Genomic DNA, 19,429 nt, shown 5'->3' on the forward strand with positions numbered 1-19,429 from the left:
ATATATATATATATATATATATATATATATATATATATATATATACACATACATACATACAGCGTGTATATATATATTATCTGTCTGTATGTCATGTTACATTTACATGTTACATTTATCCCAAACACAGAAAATCACTTTGTCTGGAAAATCAAACATGAGTGTCTGATGCTTCATTGCTGGTGTGGAACAGGGACTGATCAGAACTGGAACCTGGCCCGGTGTGTGCTTTATGGTACTGATTCAGTTTCACTCTGAGTCTTTTTTTTCCACGGTTCATCGGTCTATAGCGGCTGAAGGGAAGCGCGAGCGCGCGCGCCCCCTCCTCGCTCTCTGATTGGTCAGCGGTCTGCTGGAGTCTCTCCATTCACACGCGCTGCTTCTGCTCACATGGACCTACTGTCATCAATGGCAGCGGCGCTCGCGCAGAAGGGACTAATTATTTTCCATTTGGAGGATAATTAAAGCGGGTGATTAGACTAACCACGGGTGAGTAGGAGACAAAAAAATGCAAGTGTTATTTAATGCAAAATTGATTGCGCGTGCTAAAGACCTGTGTGTGGAGAAGAAACCGAGTCTGATTTAGAGAAATGTTACAATGAAATGCAATGTATTTGATGCAACGCGTTCCTCGAGTGAGTCGCGTGCACGTGCTGACGGGGAAGCAGGGGTAAGGTGCAGGATCAGTTGTCGGTGATGTGGATGGATCACAGGGTGGGACGCTGGAGGTTGTCACGTTAGAGGCTCACGGGCTCGCGCGCAGTCCGTGCGCAGGGGGAAAAGCCGCCTGTGCCGAGTCTCGAGCCGGTAATTGGCTGCAGATGCGGAATTCAGTGCGCTGTTCGGGGAGAAGAGAAACGCACTTGAGAGAGTTTAGGGAAGGAGAGAAATCCATTCGGCAGTTTAGAATGAGACCTCTGGGTCCTGAGCAGGAAGTAAGCTAGCGCATTATTGCACTTTCAATCATTTATTCATGCATATCTGGCATAAGCGCGAGCTCAACTATCGGAATTCCCTCATCCGGTTTATTTAATAATTTTTAGTATTTATTTTTAAAACACAAAGTTTATGAGTCGCAATGAAACCTGGTGGTCTTTCCTTTAAAAACTGTGGGATAAAACCATTTTTAGCATAAAGTGCCTGCAGTGAAAGATTTTTGACGTCACAAAGCAAAATCTATCTATCTATCTATCTATCTATCTATCTATCTATCTATCTATCTATCTATCTATCTATCTATCTATCTATCTATCTTTGTTTGCTCTAACTTGATCAATCGATTTCTTTTCGTTTGTTAGTTTTTTCCTTGGATGTTTATTTAGTTCTCCTTCCCCACTAGCTGATATTTGATCACTTTATATGAATTAAAATGCACATCTACATTTATTTGCATTCGCCTAAAATGTATCCACGTTGCGCGCGCGTGCATGGTTGCTTTCCAGAAACAGTCTGGTTACTCCCCCCTGCTACCCATCACATTTACCCCGTTGTGCATGCGACGTCTGGGGGATGTTTGTGTTGTTGATGTATAGCTTAGGCTTATTTAAAAAATGACGTTTCGGCGGTGTTATTGTGTGGACAGTTTCCTGTTATTTGCTCTGTGGCTCTGTGGCTCTGTGGATCTGTGGATCTGTGGATCTGGGGCTCTGTGCTGGTGCAGTAATAGAGCTGTAGTTTGTAGTCTGTGCTGTTGTAATTGCACGCTAAAGGGAACGCACAAGCCACCGGCCCCGAGCTGCCCTTTCACCCGGGACTTTGTAAGCTGAACTTATTAGAGTGAAAAGTGTTTCAACATGTGCAGGAGGAAGGCCATGGGAGGCAGAGCACCTCTGTTTCACATCTGCCTTATTCACTGAAATGAGAAAATAGATTTAATGAGAAGAGTCCTAGATACAGTAGATCAAGTTATTATTAATAAATATTAGCTACATAAAACTACTACTACTACTGCTAATAATAATAATAATAATAAGAAGAAGAAGAAGAAGAAGAAGAAGAGGAATTTTATTATTATTATTATTATTATTATTATTATTATTATTATTATATAATTATAACAGTATGGACAAAAATAGAGGGACAAATTATTATTATTATTATTATTATTATTATTATTATTATTATTATTATTATTATTTTCTCTTTTGTTTTAAATATAAAAGGATGTCAGAAGGTAAAAACCATGCTTAGTACAATAAAACCCTTCAGTAAATGTCTCACAGTTTCTGTTCAACTAAAGAACAAATGAAAAGAATAATAATGATTATTATTATTATTATTATTATTATTATTATTCACAATAGACAGATACATATACAGATACAGATAGACAGCAATGAAATGTTATTCTGTTATTAAAAATGATTCTGTGTATTATGTCCTGTACTACTTCAGTTCCCAAAATCAATTATTACAATCGTATTATTATTATTATTATTATTATTATTATTATTATTATTATTATTATCTCAACAGGGGCTGTGAAGGGAAAGCCACCCATTTTTGGCCCTTTATCCAATGACAATGTTTCAGACTGTCCCTGACACTTCATCATATGTCAAGGTAAGACATCATTGCAGTCAGGCAACCTACTGTAATTAAAGTTCATGAAAAATACATTCTGATTTTGATGGAATTTGTAAGCAGGGTGTTTCATGGATGGATCCTGCTTTGTTGAATGATGTGACTTGGATTCTGTCCAAAAAAACGTCAACTCCACCTGTACACCAGTGTTGTAGAGCATCTTTCCTCTTCATGCTTGACACTGAACCGTGTTTTGTTATTCCACTCACGTAAAAAAATTCAGATGTTTCTGATCTCTTCTTAAGGCCATTTAATGTAAAGTTATTTCATTTGACACAATCCTGGTTTTCACCCTGTTGAACTTCTGTAGATGCAAACATTAACAATGGAACACATCTGGATGTCATACTGCAAACACTTTCAACGCTGATGAAATGAAGGCTCTGTACGTAGACCTCGTATAAGGGTGATGAAGGTTGTCTGATGTTGTTCAGATTAGAAACAGCAGCAACTTCCAACAGGTTCCTCCTGAAAGTGCTGCTGTTTATGTCTCACTTCACGCTTTTGGTTTCCGAAAACCATCGTGCAGCCTATAGGGTGTAGTATGGGTATTTGGTAAATGCATTGCTAAAAGATTGCAGTCATTGTTGTTCATTCTCGGAGGTACCGCCAGCCATTCTGTCACTTTTAAAGTTGTATTTATGACAGAAGTAGCACTACAGCATGCAATAAGCCTCATATATCAAAAAAAAAAAGGCTCCGGGCACTCACGTGCGCCATGAAAATGAAATATCGGGACTGGCAAAGTCATTCATTATATCTTTACAATCAGCATACTTTCCAGGTCTCACTTGTTATGGTACAGAGACTTATTGCCCCCTTTGCATAAGGGACCTTTTCATGCAGACGCCACGTTTGTGTTGCTCGGTTTCACAGTGCGCAAAAGGCCGGAGTGCCATGAACAGTCCGCCATTTGTTTGAGAAATTGAAATGTCTGAGGAAAATTTCGACTTTCTTAATCCAGCTTTCCCCCGTTTGGACTTAATAACAAATAGCACTGAAAGAAGTGCCTGTATAAACACTCACTAATAGGATGCCATTAGATCAGTCCTTTGAAGCAGAACCGAGCTGTGAGAATAGATGCTTTGAGACACTTTATGCATTGAAAACAGTTGATTGAAATCAAACCTGTTAATTGCCTTTAATCCTGTTGGCACGCCTTCTTTCAAGATAATGTATGTCATGATGATTAGACTGAGTGTTACTTCATTAGTGGAATTGCTCAAGTTCTTAATATCAAGAAAACAGGGATTTGAGCGAACTCGACATGATTATTAAATTGATAATATTTTTTTATTTAATTTAGAGATTCTCATCACTCAAAAACCTTTGCAGATAGTTCTATTTACAGACAATTACAGGATCACCATAGCACATAATCAAAATTTGACTATGTATTATTATTTTATAAATAAAAGTTACATTCATTTCATATCGAAATAAAGATGAGCAGTTCACATTACAACAAATGAAGCTTTTTTACAAATTGTATTTAGTAGTTTTGGTGAAACTCAGTGAGCTTTGGTGGTGCATCAGGCACCTCTATACCAGGTGAAGGCTGAGCTGTAAGTGAGTGCAGCAGGCCTGCAGCGAGGCGAATGTGGCCCAGGCGCGGTTGAAGACCAGTGTTAGAGAAATATTCGTCTCCACTCGAGCGAAGCCACTGCGTAGCTGCGGTTTTGTTTGGTTAAGGCCAGGCGAGACTCGAGCTTTCCAATAAAAATAAATCTCAAATTAATTATAGCCCTGAGCAAGGGGGCCAGACAGTTCGCGCTTATGCACAGCAGTCTGAACTCTCTCTCTCTTTCCCTCTCTCCCTCTCTTTCTCTCCCTCTTTCTTTGCGTGAGACTGGAAGTTTGAAGCCTAATGAACAATCCGAGAAACGTGATCCTCAGGGGCAGAGTCACGGTTAAGATAATATAGCTGAAGCATTTGTCACAAAAACCTTAATTCAGAGTTGCTTTCTCTCTCTCTCTCTCTCTCTCTCTCTCTCTCTCTCTCTCTCTCTCTCTGTCTTTGTCTCTCTCTCTTCCTCTTTCTCACTCTTTCAATCTTTTGCTCTCAATCTCTCTCTCTCTCTCTTTCTGTCATCCTGTAAAAAATTATTCCACAGGAAGGACACATTCTTTAATTACCCCAAACGAGTAGGTGAGGAATAAAACACTAAAACACTGTACTATTAAAGGAAAATAATCAGTGATGCGTGGTGGAATGCGGCCGAAAGGATTTTATTCCTCTTATACCACAGTGATTTGGGAACAATTACAGTCTCGCGTTATTAATAAACAACACTTCATAGATTTTATTTGTTTATAGTTACGTTTAATGTTGTGGAACGCCTGTGAGACGAGTTACTTCCTGTTATCACTTTCATTATAGCAGCTATAAACTGTCTCTCCCTCACCAGCTTGTCTTGAAACTGAGAAAATGGAAAGGCTTTCCTGGGGTGGAAAACTTACTGAACTGTTACAAAGCACTTCATCATATCGACAAGTATTTCGTAAAAACAGCTATGTTGATCCTTTTTGTGATGATTAGTATTAAATTGGGTCCATTTTCTATGTTTTATCTCATGTTTCTATAAAATGAGCACATTAATATATAAACCTGTAATTTGAGTAACAGCTGGAACGTCTGTCAGAGCTGCTATTAGACTACATTTATCTAAACTTCTTTTTAGAGTGGAAAATTCCTGTGCTATTATCCATGCAATGACATGCTTAATTAATGCCGTTGAAGAAGAACATGGGACAGGCATAATATTGTTGTGCTGTTAAAGGCTATAAAAAAAAGCAATTAGTTCCTCATACACACATACATGCATGCTTAGACACTTGAGGTCATGTGCTCAATGTCTAGCAGTAACCATTTCCAAACTTCTCCCGTGATTGACGGATCCCTCCCACTTCAGCGCTTTTCCAATGGCGTGGAGCAGCAGTTTTCCCTGCAGTTTGTGGTTGGAGGGAACGGCTGGCTGTCAAGTTGCGGCGCCGTGCCAGATGTTTTGCTGCCTTCTATGTAAACGGACGAGCATCTGTTTACTGGGCTACAAAACATGTTTGTTAGTGCTGGGCAAGTGGCAAGTGAGGAGTCATGCCCTACAAATATAAAGATTTTAGAACCGGATTTAATAATGTGATGATGCTTGATCATAATGTTTTTTTTAGTATTTCTGAGTAATATTGTAGTAATATTTGAGCACTTTTAACAAAGTTGAAATTATTCAGCATCCACTAGTTAAATGATTATGGTGCGTGTTAAATTCACATATAAAATATATTAAATATTTGCAGTTCATGCAAAGTAATTTATATTTTAATGGGCCTAAAGAACAAGTGGGCCTAAAATCTTTAAAGTGCACCTTTCCATGCCTTTATGTTGGTTTTCCTGTTGCATCGTTGGTTCAGTTGTCTTTTTTAAGGTACATTTATGTTTACATTTTCATGAGGACAAGGAACAAATTTAAAGATAGTAATATAGAAGTATTACTTAAAGACCAGGAAAGAATAGTTTCTTTTTTCTCTGAGAGTGCATTTTCTCATATTTCTTTTAATGCACTTTTATTAAATGCTGTCTGGCAGAAATTCTTGTCTGTGTGCTCAGACATGCAGTATTTTGGTTTTAATTAAAAGATTGCTGAACACTGAGTAGAAGCATGCTTACTTCATCTGCTACTTTGATTAGTGACAGTTTTCATCCTGGCCTTATTTAAATCTATCTCAATTATGTACTATCTATCACAGTCACTTTTAACGAGCGATGATTTATGCAACAACAACAAAAAAAAAAACTCAGAACTGGGCACCAAAATAGTGTTCACCTTTGGGTCTTCCTGGCTTTACCCCAAAGGAAATTGATGCTCGCCAAAAAGATAAGGGTCAGGATTTAAATAAAAAAAGCCTGGTTTATCAGAATAAATGTAGAAACAGTGCTGTTTTGTTCACCGAGAGAGTTGTGGGCCCCTAGACTCTAAATGGTTAAACAAGGTGTCTCCCTTAATTAGGGCGAGCTGCGCAGGCCCCCAGGCAGGGGGAAGCCTTGACCCCTAGCAGGATCCAGATGTGCTCGTCTCGAGGGGAGCTCTCTCCTTCCCCCCAGACCCCCAAGTCGCGAGCAGACAGGCTGTTTGACTCAGACTCAGGCTTGCTCCCTCGGGCATGGTGGTTGGTTGGGGGTTGGAGGTGGGGTGCGAGGTAGACTGAAGGTCCGGGGTCTGGTCACGATCTGTGCAGGGTCTGTGTCTTAAATGTGATCAGTAATAAATTGGTGTAATTGATGAAAAGACCAAAAAAGGACCAAAAATGAGAAAAGAAAATAGAATATAGGTAAAAGGGTGCTTTATATTTAATATATGCATAATAAAGCCGTATTTATTTTTGATATTTTTTTAAGAATTTCTTATATTCCTTTGTTTAATATTAATGAGCTCTTATATTAACCTGTACTTGTAATGACTTTGAGAAGAGCAGAAGACAGGCATATAGTGATATAGTTTTAAACCACATTCTGGAGACACCTGATACAGTTAGAAATATGAACAGGGCTGGTATATGCTGTCAGTCAGCCTGCATTGGGATGTGCGCCGTGCGCGTGGAAATACGCACAGCAGTCGAATGAGCAGTCGCTTGGCCGCGCGCACGTGCAGTGCAGACCGCAGCAGTGACGGGTCCAAGCGGCGCGCCGCCTCATGCAGGTCTCGGATTCTTCCAGACCTCGAAAGTCTCTGAACATCTCAGGGAACATAGTGCACTTTTACTCCGACCACTGCAAGGAAGATCTCGCATTGATTCGCGCGCGCGCAGGGGATGATTTTGGAAATAACTGCATGCAATGTGCCACATGAAGCTCTGTGCATCGAGGGATCCTTTGTATGGCAAGTTCTTTAAGAAAGTCCTATTTTTTCCTCAGATGTTTTATAATGTAGCGTTTGCATGCATGAAGCAAAGTTTTGCTATTCTTATTATTACAATAACACATTTTTTCCCCCACTGAGACTGATGCGTTGCTTAAAAAATGCGTCACACTTGTAAAGAGCTGGCGTCCAGCCTGTAAATAGTTCCCAGCCAAAGGAAAAAAAAAAACATTTTGCAGAGGAAAGAAACTCTATTGTCTTCGCGTCTTATCTCTTCGGGACAAGTATCCTGCTTTTCGGGGGCTGCAATGAAGGCAGGGCTAGCGGTGACACGCGCGCGCGCGCCCCCGCGCGCGCACACACACACACACACACACGTACGGCTTCCCTTCTCGAGCGCAGTGACTTCATTTCCCAAATGTAGAGAGGGAGAGGGGAAAAAAAAGAAAGTAAGTAAAAGCCCATCGGGATAAAGTGTGTCCGTGTCTACGCCGCGTTCTGGGGGTCTTGGAAGTTGCTCAGGCGCGTGTCATGTGTGGGATGTTGTCGGCTTCGACTGGACTTTGCGCAAAATGGACGGAACGATCAAGGTAAGGCCGGAGGATGGGGTCTTTTTTTTTTTTTTTTTGGGGCGGAGGGGGTGGTGTTGTTTCGGAGCGCCGATTTTTGCGCCCGTGGAGCGAAAACTCTCCTTTCAGCCAAAGAGCTCGCGTGGAAAACTTGTGCGCGTGTGAGATTTCCTACGTTTTTTTTTCCTCCTCCGTGTTTCCTTTTCCCTTTCGTCCAAATCTTGTTTGAGAGAAGAGAAGAGGGAAAAAAACCCAAAAGCGCACACAGGGAGGAGGATATACGCGACATTCAGATGGAATCCAAACACGCACACGCCAAAAAAAGAAGACGTGCGTCTGAGATGGAATAAACCTGGGATTCTGGAAGAGTTAACAAAAAAAAAAAAAAGCCCATCAGTTTGGATGCGCAGTAAATTCGCGATGCTGTGCTGTTTAATTGGCTGATGATGGAGGTTGTGTGGAGGTTGTGTGGATGTTGTGTGGAATTGCGCCGTTAGTGTTTTCAATAAATCATAAAAAAAACGGAGGTTCCATATGTGGCGCAGAGCCCGGACTCTTCACACAAGCAGCCCACCCACTACAGGCAGCCAAACACATGGTTTTAATTGATAACGTTATTAATTAGAGAAACGATTGACTGTAGACACTGGTTGTGAATTGGTTTCAGAAGAATATTCGTATTTGTCCACCTTAATAGGTGACAGTAACAAAAATAAACCTTCTTCCTTTTTCTTTTTTGTGCATTCAGTGCAATTCAAGTTCAGTAAATCCACCAAAAGATATTTTGCTCATCCACTTAAATGTGATGTGAGTTGCATGTCCAGTTTTCATTCACAGTATAAACTATTAGGAAAAAAAGATCAGATGAGGTGAGTTGCTTTTGTTTTTTTTTTTTGTTTTTGTTTTTTTTATGGAAAGTGTACATTTTATTTCAGAAGAAAGCAGATACCATTTATTTTTTAATTTTTTTACAGTAAATCAGCTGTTTTAAATGATGTATTCTGTTTGCAATTAAGAGAGGAGAAGCAAAGTGTATCTGTCTATCTATCTAAAGATCTTTATATAAGTGGCTTTGGGTGTGGTGAATGTGTGTGAAGGGCTTGAGAATGTCTAGAGATTTGACCATTTCAATTTTGGTTATTGTTTGTCGCCTTAATTTTTTTTTCGAAAAAGTGGATGGTAATATTTTTTGTATAAATTTTAAGTATCTAAAATTAAACAGGATATTCGACTAAATTGTTATTATTATTATTATTATTATTATTATTATTATTATTATTATTATTGTTATTACTAAAATCCTCTAATTAGTTAAACCAGATATCGTTCCTATCTTTGCTGTTTTCCTCAAGCACCATTTTTGATTGAGTATTAACTGTAGACCCCTTCATCATTACCCATCAGAAAGAGGGGTGTCTCTGCCAATGAGGGTTTCCTGTTCTACACAATCTGGTTTCCTGTCAGGTTTCCTTTTCCTCCTTAAACAAAGGACTGGAACGCACTCTGTACCACCACCTTGCATAGCTCAGAATGTTTGAACGAGCCCATCCCAACCTAATGTCATAATGCATCTGGCTGAGTGCAGAGGTACCCCACACTTAACTTCTCCTCAGACACAGGAATTACCCAGGCTGTCAGTCTTGGGCACAAATTCAAACCTGGTCTGTTCTTTCTGTCTGAGCCTCCAGTTGTAAAAAGAAAAGTTGTGGGTGCTTCTCAGTAGTCAATTTCTGAAGCACAGGGCCTGCAGTTCTCTGTGGATAAAGGGAGCTACAGTATGTAGGCATAGGTTAATTTATGGTCTGAAGAAAATGACAATTTTTTTTTAACGCTTTTAAACCTGTTGTAATGAAAACCTTGGTTCCATGCCCCAGCCTTACTGAGATCACCCGTCTTTATAAATGTAGGAATGCTGCCTTTTCGCCAACACTACATTGTATATGTGTGTGTCTGTGTATGTGTGTGTGTGGAATTAGATTTTCCTATTTTTAAAACCCCTCTGTAATCTTGGGAAAGCCTGACTGCCAATCATGAATTATATGGTGCAGTCTGATATGTCTCAGCATAAGTAGTGCACAGCAGTCAGAATAGTCTTTATCTGGCACCATCGTCACATTCTTTTACTGTGTCATACTTATCCTTCACCAGCTTTGCTGCTGTGGGTCTTTCTGATAGCGTCTGCAGATGCTGCATTGGCTCTGCCAGTCAAAATTATGGCGCCTGTCAAGAAGCCGAAAAAGCCAAAGTGAAAGAAAGGACTTCTGAACAAAAGCACGGGTGATTATGTTAACCGGCTGATCTGAAGTGATGGCAGTAGGCTGCTCTGACCTGTGCTTTGGGCTGCTTACACTGAGATTAACACAACTCAGTGTGACACACATGCATGCAACTTCATGCATGCAAAACAAAAAGCTGACTGATAGAAACATATCACTCACAGGTTTCATTTTTTTAGTTCATTGTTTTAAAGAAATCTTTTACAACGCATGTTTTTTTGGCAAGAACCACCCATGAATGTAGAAATTATTTATTGTTCCCTGTTCGCTTTTTTTTTTCTAATGTACTCTAAGAAAACTACAGTGCCAAGGCTGGATATTAACAGGTGCAGGTCTTGGCAAGTGTTTGAATGGAGCTGAAGGAAATCTGTTCTATTGTGTTGGCTCAAACAGTGAACAAAGTTTAGAAAAAGGAAAGTAGAAAAAAGAGAAAGGAAATGGAAGGGGGAGCCACTGAAAGATGTGAATGAAACGTGAACGCTTCTGTTTGACAGAATAAGGAGTGTTATTTGCAATAATGCCGATAGCCAGAATAAAAGCACTATGAGCACCCTCTCATGTAGACTTTCTGTAAGTCTCCGAAGAGGCCTGTCTACTTCGTTTGTTTTTTTTAATAAAGCTACATCACCCCAGCTGAGCTCATGCAACGAGGTCAAATGTAGAAGAGACCTTAGACTAGTTGCTGTGGATCTGTTTTGACTTTCCAACCTGCTTGTGTTTCAGTCATGAACAGGACAAAGAGGCAAGATTACATTCTGTAATTGATTTTTGTTCCCCTTTTTTTTCAGTGTTAAATCCTAGTTTACTATGGACATTTTCCAAAATCTGTTTCTCAGCACTTTCCAACTGCTACTTTATAAAATTGTCTGAACATTCATCCTTTTAATTTGTGTGAATTCCCTTCTGGGATGGATAAAGTGTTCTGTCTGTCTGGAAATATGCTGGCTTTGTGATGATCGTTGTATATAGAAATAATTTTTCTACATCCTACAGAAGCATATGACAGGGTTTGCAACTGTGTGTTTGAAAATTAGTCAACTCATTCTATAAAGGCATTGCATGCAATTTGTAATTTGCTTCATGTTCCTCCCTCCAGGAGGCACTATCAGTGGTGAGTGAAGACCAGTCTTTGTTTGAGCCTCCTTACGCTGCTGCTGCCCCTCTACCTAAAACAGACATGACGGCATCGAGCACACAGGATTACGGACAGCAACACAAGATCAATCCCATCCCACCCCAGCAGGAATGGATCAATCAGCCAGCTCGTATTAATGTAAAACGTGAATACGACCACCTCAACGGAACAAGGTAGAGGACACGGATTGGAATCAGAGCCGACGAACCTCATTCGTAGTGTTTTATAAAGCGTTTCATATGCAAAACACAATTTCTTGCATTCGTTTTAACCCAGAAGGATGTAAATTCCTTTCTTAAAATGTGCTTCTATATTAATGTTTTTCAAATGCCAGTTGAATTGTCCAGATGAGGGTTAACAGGGTCATTTTAGTGATCCCGGGACCGTAAATCCGTCTGATCACTTGTTCAATTACTGAAGACTTAATGAAATCATTGATTAGGACACAATTCGGTACATGTCATAAAAGGAGCTCGAGGTTAACCATATAGTGAATGATTAACAGGAAGCATTAGAAGTTTGGAAAAACTTAATGTCTAAATGCAAAAAAAAGCAACAATAATTGACTTTCCTATTAAAACACACATTCAGTAAGCATTTGAGAAACTTATGGAAATTGTTTTCCAAAGTATTCTTTTGAAATAATAGCGTTTCATCTTTATCTTCCAGAGAATCTCCTGTGGACTGCAGCGTGGGGAAATGCAATAAGCTGGTGAGCAGCTCAGAGACGTCCCAGATGGGTTATGGAGGCTACATGGATGAGAAAACTGCCCCGCCCCCAAACATGACCACAAATGAGAGGAGAGTAATTGTTCCTGCAGGTACGACAGTATATTATAAAGCATGCCTGGATTTCAATGTTTGTTTTGTTTTTTTATCCTGCATCCAATGTGCAGAGAGTATTGTCGATGGTGTTCTCTGGATGATGAGGATCTGATGCTGAGGTTAGAACATGAATCAGCACTTAATGGTGCTATGTGATAAAGCTTTGAGTACGTGCACACTAGCATATGGCTATGGCTGAAATGTACGAACATGAACACGAACTTGAAAGCATGTCTCTGGCAGTAATATTCATTCATCCATATTTAATTTAAGGTATTTTTAAAGCTTTAATACAGATTAAGGCCATAACATGTCATGGCTTCAAAGTGATGCAGCAGTACCCTGTCATCAGGTGATCATGAAAACAAATCCCCATCACTCCAGGAGAGAACGTTTATTATTGATTTCTAGGTTTAAAGAAATGCATCCCTGCTGTTAGGCAAAGTGACATTAATCATGGGCATCTATCAAGTCAAGTCAAGTCAAGTTTATTTGTATAGCGCTTTTCACAACAGACATTGTCTCAAAGCAGCTTTACAGAAATCAACAGTCAAGGTGAATGGTGTGCATTTATCCCTGATGAGCAAGCCATGGCGACTATGAGCTCATGTATACATAATAGAGGATTTAGAGTTGTCCTCCAAGTTTCTGCTCCATTGTAACTAGAAGAAGATTATATACAGTGCAACCTCGATACTCGCGGGGGTTATATTCTATGACCTCTTGCGAGAACAAAAAACATGAGGTTTTTGTACATGTACTGTAAACTCAACAGAAATTGTGAATTACTTGTTAAAATTTAAAATTAATAATACAATAATAAGTTTTGTAAAAATGTTTATATTATTTATTAGTACAAACTCTCTTTTAAAATGTTACTCCAAACTTTCGAGACACTCTTTTCACAAACTATCAGATTTTTTACGAGTCCAAATGAAAAGTCGCGAACTATCGAGCTCACGAGTGTCAAAGTCGTGAGTATCGAGGTTACACTGTATATATCTTACATGAATGGCTCTAGCTCATGAATGGGAATTTGAAAAAAAAAACTAGGTAAAAAAAACATCAAATAACTGAGCACATTTAAACTTATGGCTTCTACACTGTTTTCCAGATCCTTCTCTGTGGTCCCCCGATCACGTACGGCAGTGGCTAGACTGGGCCGTAAAAGAGTATGGCCTCCTAGAAATCGACACAGCCATGTTCCAAAACACGGATGGCAAGGAACTGTGTAAGATGAGCAAAGAGGATTTCCTGAGACTCACCACTGCCTATAATGCTGAAGTCCTGCTCTCACATCTTAATTACCTCAGGGAAAGTAAGTGCACTTCTTCTGGACTGTGTTCAAAAGTGTCTCCTTGTAAAGACTCCCAGAGCGTTCTCTTTTTCCAATTCAATTTTATTTGTAATGCGCTACTGTCACAAAGTAGCTTTAGAGACATCCGGATGTAGATTTGATGAGCAGACTACAGTTCAAGATAAAGATACCACCATGAAGAAAATTTAAGTCTTACCCAAAAAAAAAAAAAAAACGTTTCTTTATACAGGCATAGAAGAGTATTTTCAAACAATATATATAAGTTTGTTAAAAAGTTTCAGTTTGAGTTGTGTAGGAGCACAGGACATTATAGGCATTACATTTATTATTCTTATTCTTGTATATTGATTTTTACTGTCAGCCTATTTAGGTATCTTGTGTGAAAAGGAAACACAGCGAAACACCAAGTAACACAGTTTAGGTTATCCAGTTTAACATATTGGGCATTAGCTGATATGTTGTAATTTCTGAGTGAGTGTGACAGCACTTGTGGTCAGATATAATGTCTGCCATCTGAATTTGCTAACCACTTGAAATACAATAGAGGCCTGAACATTAACGTGCTGCTTTGAACTCAGAAACATTGCTGGAGATGTCTAATTGAAAACAGTACTGATAGAATAGAAAAGAAAATCTAATGCTAATATCAAATGTCCTGATTCAATAGAGCTCATATTTCTGCCAGAATGGAGGTCAAATAATTGTTTGGTTTGTGGCCAGGACATAGACACTGATGTCAATTTACAATACTGTCACCTGCTAAATTGTTTTCCCATAGTCGAATTATTGAAAATAGTCCCAAGACACATTTAGGGGAAAGCAAGTAAGAATTAATGGGGTGTTGAGAAACCAAGCTAGAAACGTAATAGAGTCATAATTGTGCAGTGTTTGGCAGTGATTCGAGTTGTTAGAATAGCAAGACACAATATTTGGCCAGAATACTGACCTTATTCAACATGTTTCTCAGTTGCAATCTTAATTGCACAAAAGTATTTGCTGTCAAAGGGCTAAAGGTGAAGTTTATAGTTGTATATCTTCTTTAGGCTTAATAAATTACATTTCTGCAAGATGAGGTACATACCATTTGAATTGGGCCTCGATGTTTGTGCCATAACAAAGTTGATAAACCACACACGTTTTCCTTGATTTTCTAAACTGCTGTGTAGTGAAATTATACATAAACGATTGATTTAACATGTTGTATCATGTAGTCAGAGCTTCGTTCTTCCATTTAATCGTTTTCAGTTTGGAGAATGACCATTCCTGGCTGTTCTCATCCCTATAACTCCTCAGGACAGCCACGTTTTGCTTGGCAGAGCTGCCGCGACCATGAAGAATTTTGATAACTATCCCAACCAAATTTACTCCCCTTCTGTGTGCCCTCAGCCATGGGCAGGACTAGACGAGACCCAGGTGCATGGCCTCAGGAGCCTGCCAGGCAAGGCCCCAGCCTCTGCTCTGCACGGGAAAGTTTATCCCTAATTTGCAACGGAGGCAGTCTGCTTCATTCCTCTTCCAGAGGCTTTTTACATTGTAGCGCTTCATGTTTTGGCGAAGTTCCTTTGGCAAGTTTTTTCCCCCAACCCCAATTGGTCAATGAAATCTATAAGCAGCACAGTGCAGACCTGGTGCATCTGTGCGTGGGTTGTCATCTGGACCATGTTGAAGAACTTGCTGGAGGTTACGGTCCAGACGTTTAATCTGATCGCTAGGGCTTTTGAATACAGATGAAAGTACAGGGCACCGATTGGTTGGAAAAAAACGTGGAGCATCCTGAGGGTAGGCTGAGCATCGTCTAAAAGGTCAAGCCCCACTGGTGTTGGCCCAAAACGGGATGAGAGAAACAGCTGGCCCATCCTAACATTATGACAGCAGCTCCGCTCCAAGGTGGGTGGAGTCCTGTTGCTTAAAAGCAGCCATTCTAAAAAAAACACAAAAAAAAACACAGGCCAATAGACTCAGCAGTGTGAGGTAATGGGAACTTAATTCCATGGGTGTCAACAGTTTTGTGCGGCTAGCCGAGCCGAGGCCTTGTGTATGGATCGAGAGCATAACGGAGGCATTGTGAGCTTCAGGGCAAAGCATTCTCAGGATGCTTTTTTTCCTTTCTCAGGAGAGCTTGCCGTTTGGAGTTTTCATTAAGGACGGTTGCTTCAGCACTGAGCCTCTGCTTAAGCATGGGCCATTGTGCATCTGCTTGAAACTGCTTTTGATTTCGCCTATGTGTACTTTGGAAGGTTAAGAAATGATTCAGAATCCTCTGCTCTGCAATTTGAATTGTTTTGGCTGCAATCCTAAACAAAAAAGGAATACGAATAAAATAGAAGACCATGTGCTGAAGCCCCCTTTTTTTTTACCCATATTTACTTCCTGGAGACACAGAAAAGACAATGACATTGTCTGTAAAAGTGTGTTGTTCACTGTTTGAAACATTCACATTGTGTTGCTTCTGAGTATGCTCTAGCATGATCCAAGATGGCTATTGATAGTGTAGAGATGATTGTGTGTGTATATTTGCCAGGGTGTGGCAGACCCTTGAGATATGAAACATAAGCTAATCTGTTTTTCCGCTCGAAACACAAACAAACACAATCACAGGCAAATAAGGAATCTGTTCAGAACTTTCTGGATCCCCTTATACATGCACATACACCATTGAGTACAACTACAGCGTGTAAGGAGCCAACAGCACACCATAAAATAATTCTTCACACATATCCACATATGTGTTTAGTTCTATTTATTTGGAGTTTGAGTAACATTCCAACATGCCATTAGGCTTGTACACAGCAGAGCAAAGGAGGGTCACCATTACTCCAGCCTCAGGCCACACTAATAGCTTTGCTGCTGCTGACTCATTCACACAGACGCATACACAAACATCTTTATACTCAGAAGACACACACACGCACAGACAAATTTATTCACTGTGTCACGAGAGAGCATGCATGTACACACATGCATTCCTATAAACAGAAATAGAGATGCAGTCAAATGCAGAAATTAAATCTAAATACGGGCTCCTCACCAGGCCTTGACTTTAAATCTGGATCTCATGGAAAGTAGATTGGATCTCTTGCCGCATGCACCAATGCTGGAGGCTTCAAGTTCATATTGAAGTGAAGTAGTGTGGCCTGTTGCTGCATTATTATGGTTTTGCCCTCGGTCACTTATCCAGATTTTTGTATGCGATTGCCGCCCACTCGCCAATGTGCTTTCAATTTGGCCGCAATTTGAGAATTTGTTTAAATTACAGCCAAGAGTGGAGCGGAGGTGAACCGCTAGCATTGTCTCAGCTTCCTCTGAACAATCGGCATACAAAGGCCGTTGGGTGTGTGTGTGTGTGTGTGTGTGTGTGTGTGTGTGTGCTCTATGTGTGCAGAGTCAATGTCATAAATCCAATCATTAGTAATTTTGTGTAATTGGTGAAAGAAAAAAGAAGGCAAAGGGTACGGGTATATACACATATAAGGGGTATATACACACACGTGTGTGTGTGTGAGTGTGTGTGTGTTTGTATATGTGTATATATATATATATATATATATATATATATATATATATATATATATATATATATATATATATACATTTGTATATGTTTGTGTGCGTAATTACAAATGCCGCACCCTCTGTAAAGGTAGTAACAGGAAGAATACACTGCTGAGACAAAACGAGTGTCCAGCATTCTAAGGCCTTGATAGTTTACACAAGCCATAAACATGTGTGCAGCTTTACTCTGACTGTGCTCTCTCTCTCTCTCTCTCTCTCTCTCTCTCTTTCTCTCTCTCTCTCTCTGTTTTTTCTGTCTCTCTTTTTTACTTGTTGCTCTTGTTGAATTTTATTGATCTGCTTACTTACTTTAACCAGCTGTTCCTAAATTGTGATGAGCCACGTTTTCTAAAATCAAAAGTCTGATTCTCATATCAGTATTGAGTGCAGTTTTATGCACCACTGCATGTATTATGTTTATGTATTATTTCAGAACCAATCACAATGCAGATAATTTAATCTATGCATCGTGTCAAAAGAAATCCCAAATCCCAGCAGTCATAAGGAGAAAGACAGAGAAGCCAAATAGGATTTTATGTTTTATGTGATGAGGAGTTATACACGTGTCCAGATTCTCAGCAGATGTGTTTCTTCTATTTACTTACAGACTTACAGCAAACACAAACACAACAAAGAGTTATCTAGTGAAGGAAAAGATATTTATGTACTGTGCTGCACAAAAGTATTAGAAACCCAGTGTCCTTTAAACAGTTTGTCTTGCATGTATATTACCTTATGCATGGTAGTGTAAGTAGAATTGGTGTATAGTTGATTGTATACCCTTAATTCTGAGAGAGAGAGAGAGAGAGAGAGAGAGAGAGAGAGAGAAAGGATTTTAGTCGAGACTATTGTATGTCCTTGGGTAGCATGGGTAATATTGCCACTTCACAGCTGCAGTGTTCCTGGTCTAAACCCAAGATGAGGTTAGTGTAGGTGTGTAGATCCACATGATGTCCACACGCATTTCCTTCAAATTCTTAAGATTCATTCCAGCTCTCAAAAATGTTAGATGAATTGGCTAATTCTTTTTCTTCATCCCAAAGCAGACACTGAGAAGATGATTTAACGATGGTGTACTTCTAAAGTCATCAGAAACTGACATCAGACTCAAGTGTGTTTAGTGTAAATGTCCTCCTGTCCAATTCACACTTTTTGTGACCCTGTTAAGGTTCAAAAAGCCAAAACAACAGATTCTATGTTTTATAACCATGACCATGAATAACATTTTTTTGCCAGCCCCCTTCACTAAAAAATGTGACACGGCACAGTGTCAAATTGAACAAATGTGATTACATTATTTCTGTTGACTGTGGTGCTCCTTGTTGGTGTTAAAAGTTTGCTCTGTACAATCCACACATATTTTCTATCATATATTAATGATTTATTCAGCATGAATAACGGATAGAAAAGCAGGACTATGTCTAGTTGAGTCACATTGTTCACAGGGATTGGTTTGGATTGGAAATAGGAGTGTGTAAAGACAGAAGGCTAAATACAGCAATGTTTTCAGTGTGAACTAACCTTTAGGTCTTACATCAGTCTGTGCTACGCTTTTACTATTTTTCTCTCTAAGTCTGTTTGTTTTTTCCTTTCTCTTGTTTCTCTCTTTCTCTCTCTCTCTCTCTCTCTCTCTCTCTCTCTCTCTCTCTCTCTCTCTCTCTCTCTCTCCTCGTCTCTTGCCCACGGCCATGTGGGGGTTTATTTTTCTTTTGGGGCAGCAGTGTTTGATTGCTGCATGGGGATCGCACCCTGCACAATGGCTGCCCTGTTCTGGGGTCTCAACACCACAAGGCTGGGGGTGAGGGGCCTGGAGGTTAAAATATGTGTGCAAAGCCCCTCCAATTTCCCCCATAAGACACACACTTACGCACACCTTTCATCCACTCCAGTACCCAAAATATATCAGTAATATCATCTCTGAGCTGTGTGTCAGTCCCGATATTCATAAAGCCAGTATTTAAAAGCTACATGCAAAATACATTCTTTTCTATATAATTTAATTTGGATTATGACCTTGTTTGTGAGGAATTTGCTTTGTTTTCTTGAGAAAAATGCACCATTTGAGCAGTTACACAGAACAGTACTAACGCTGTTATTACACATTAATAAACGTTAATATTCACTTGCGCAGTTTGGCTTTATAGTAAAGCATTTGGCACATGCCTCTTAATAGTTCATTCTGTTATATCTTACAGGTAGCTCATCAATATCATATAATGCACCATCTCACACTGACCAGTCTCCTCGTCTGGCTGCCAAAGAAGGTAGGATTGACTACGTTTTGTAAATCATATGCGGAATTGATTTTGTGTTAATGA

At 39.6% G+C, this 19,429-nt stretch overlaps 1 protein-coding gene across 6 annotated transcripts in view; it reads left to right on the forward strand.

The window, feature by feature from the left end:
• Positions 1-373: 373 nt before the first annotated feature.
• Positions 374-19,429, forward strand: part of fli1 (Fli-1 proto-oncogene, ETS transcription factor) — a 40,087-nt gene continuing 21,031 nt past the window's right edge. For 2 of the 6 annotated variants that reach the window (XR_006927635.1, XM_046864061.1), the window contains exons 1-6: positions 375-489; positions 2,476-2,562; positions 11,378-11,589; positions 12,086-12,237; positions 13,356-13,559; positions 19,307-19,375. Coding sequence is in view for 5 of the 6 variants with exons in the window: in XM_046864061.1 (XP_046720017.1) it covers positions 2,518-2,562; positions 11,378-11,589; positions 12,086-12,237; positions 13,356-13,559; positions 19,307-19,375 (682 nt within the window). In the remaining variant the exon portion in view is untranslated. Of the gene's footprint in view, positions 490-2,475; positions 2,563-7,197; positions 7,458-7,788; positions 8,027-8,112; positions 8,875-11,377; positions 11,590-12,085; positions 12,238-13,355; positions 13,560-19,306; positions 19,376-19,429 lie in introns of those variants that run through there. The other 4 variants (XM_046864064.1, XM_046864063.1, XM_046864062.1 and 1 more) reach the window with 4 other exon arrangements.

Source organism: Silurus meridionalis, chromosome 13 (genome assembly GCF_014805685.1).
Source record: "Silurus meridionalis isolate SWU-2019-XX chromosome 13, ASM1480568v1, whole genome shotgun sequence".
In the NCBI taxonomy this organism is placed as follows: Eukaryota; Metazoa; Chordata; class Actinopteri; order Siluriformes; family Siluridae; genus Silurus; species Silurus meridionalis.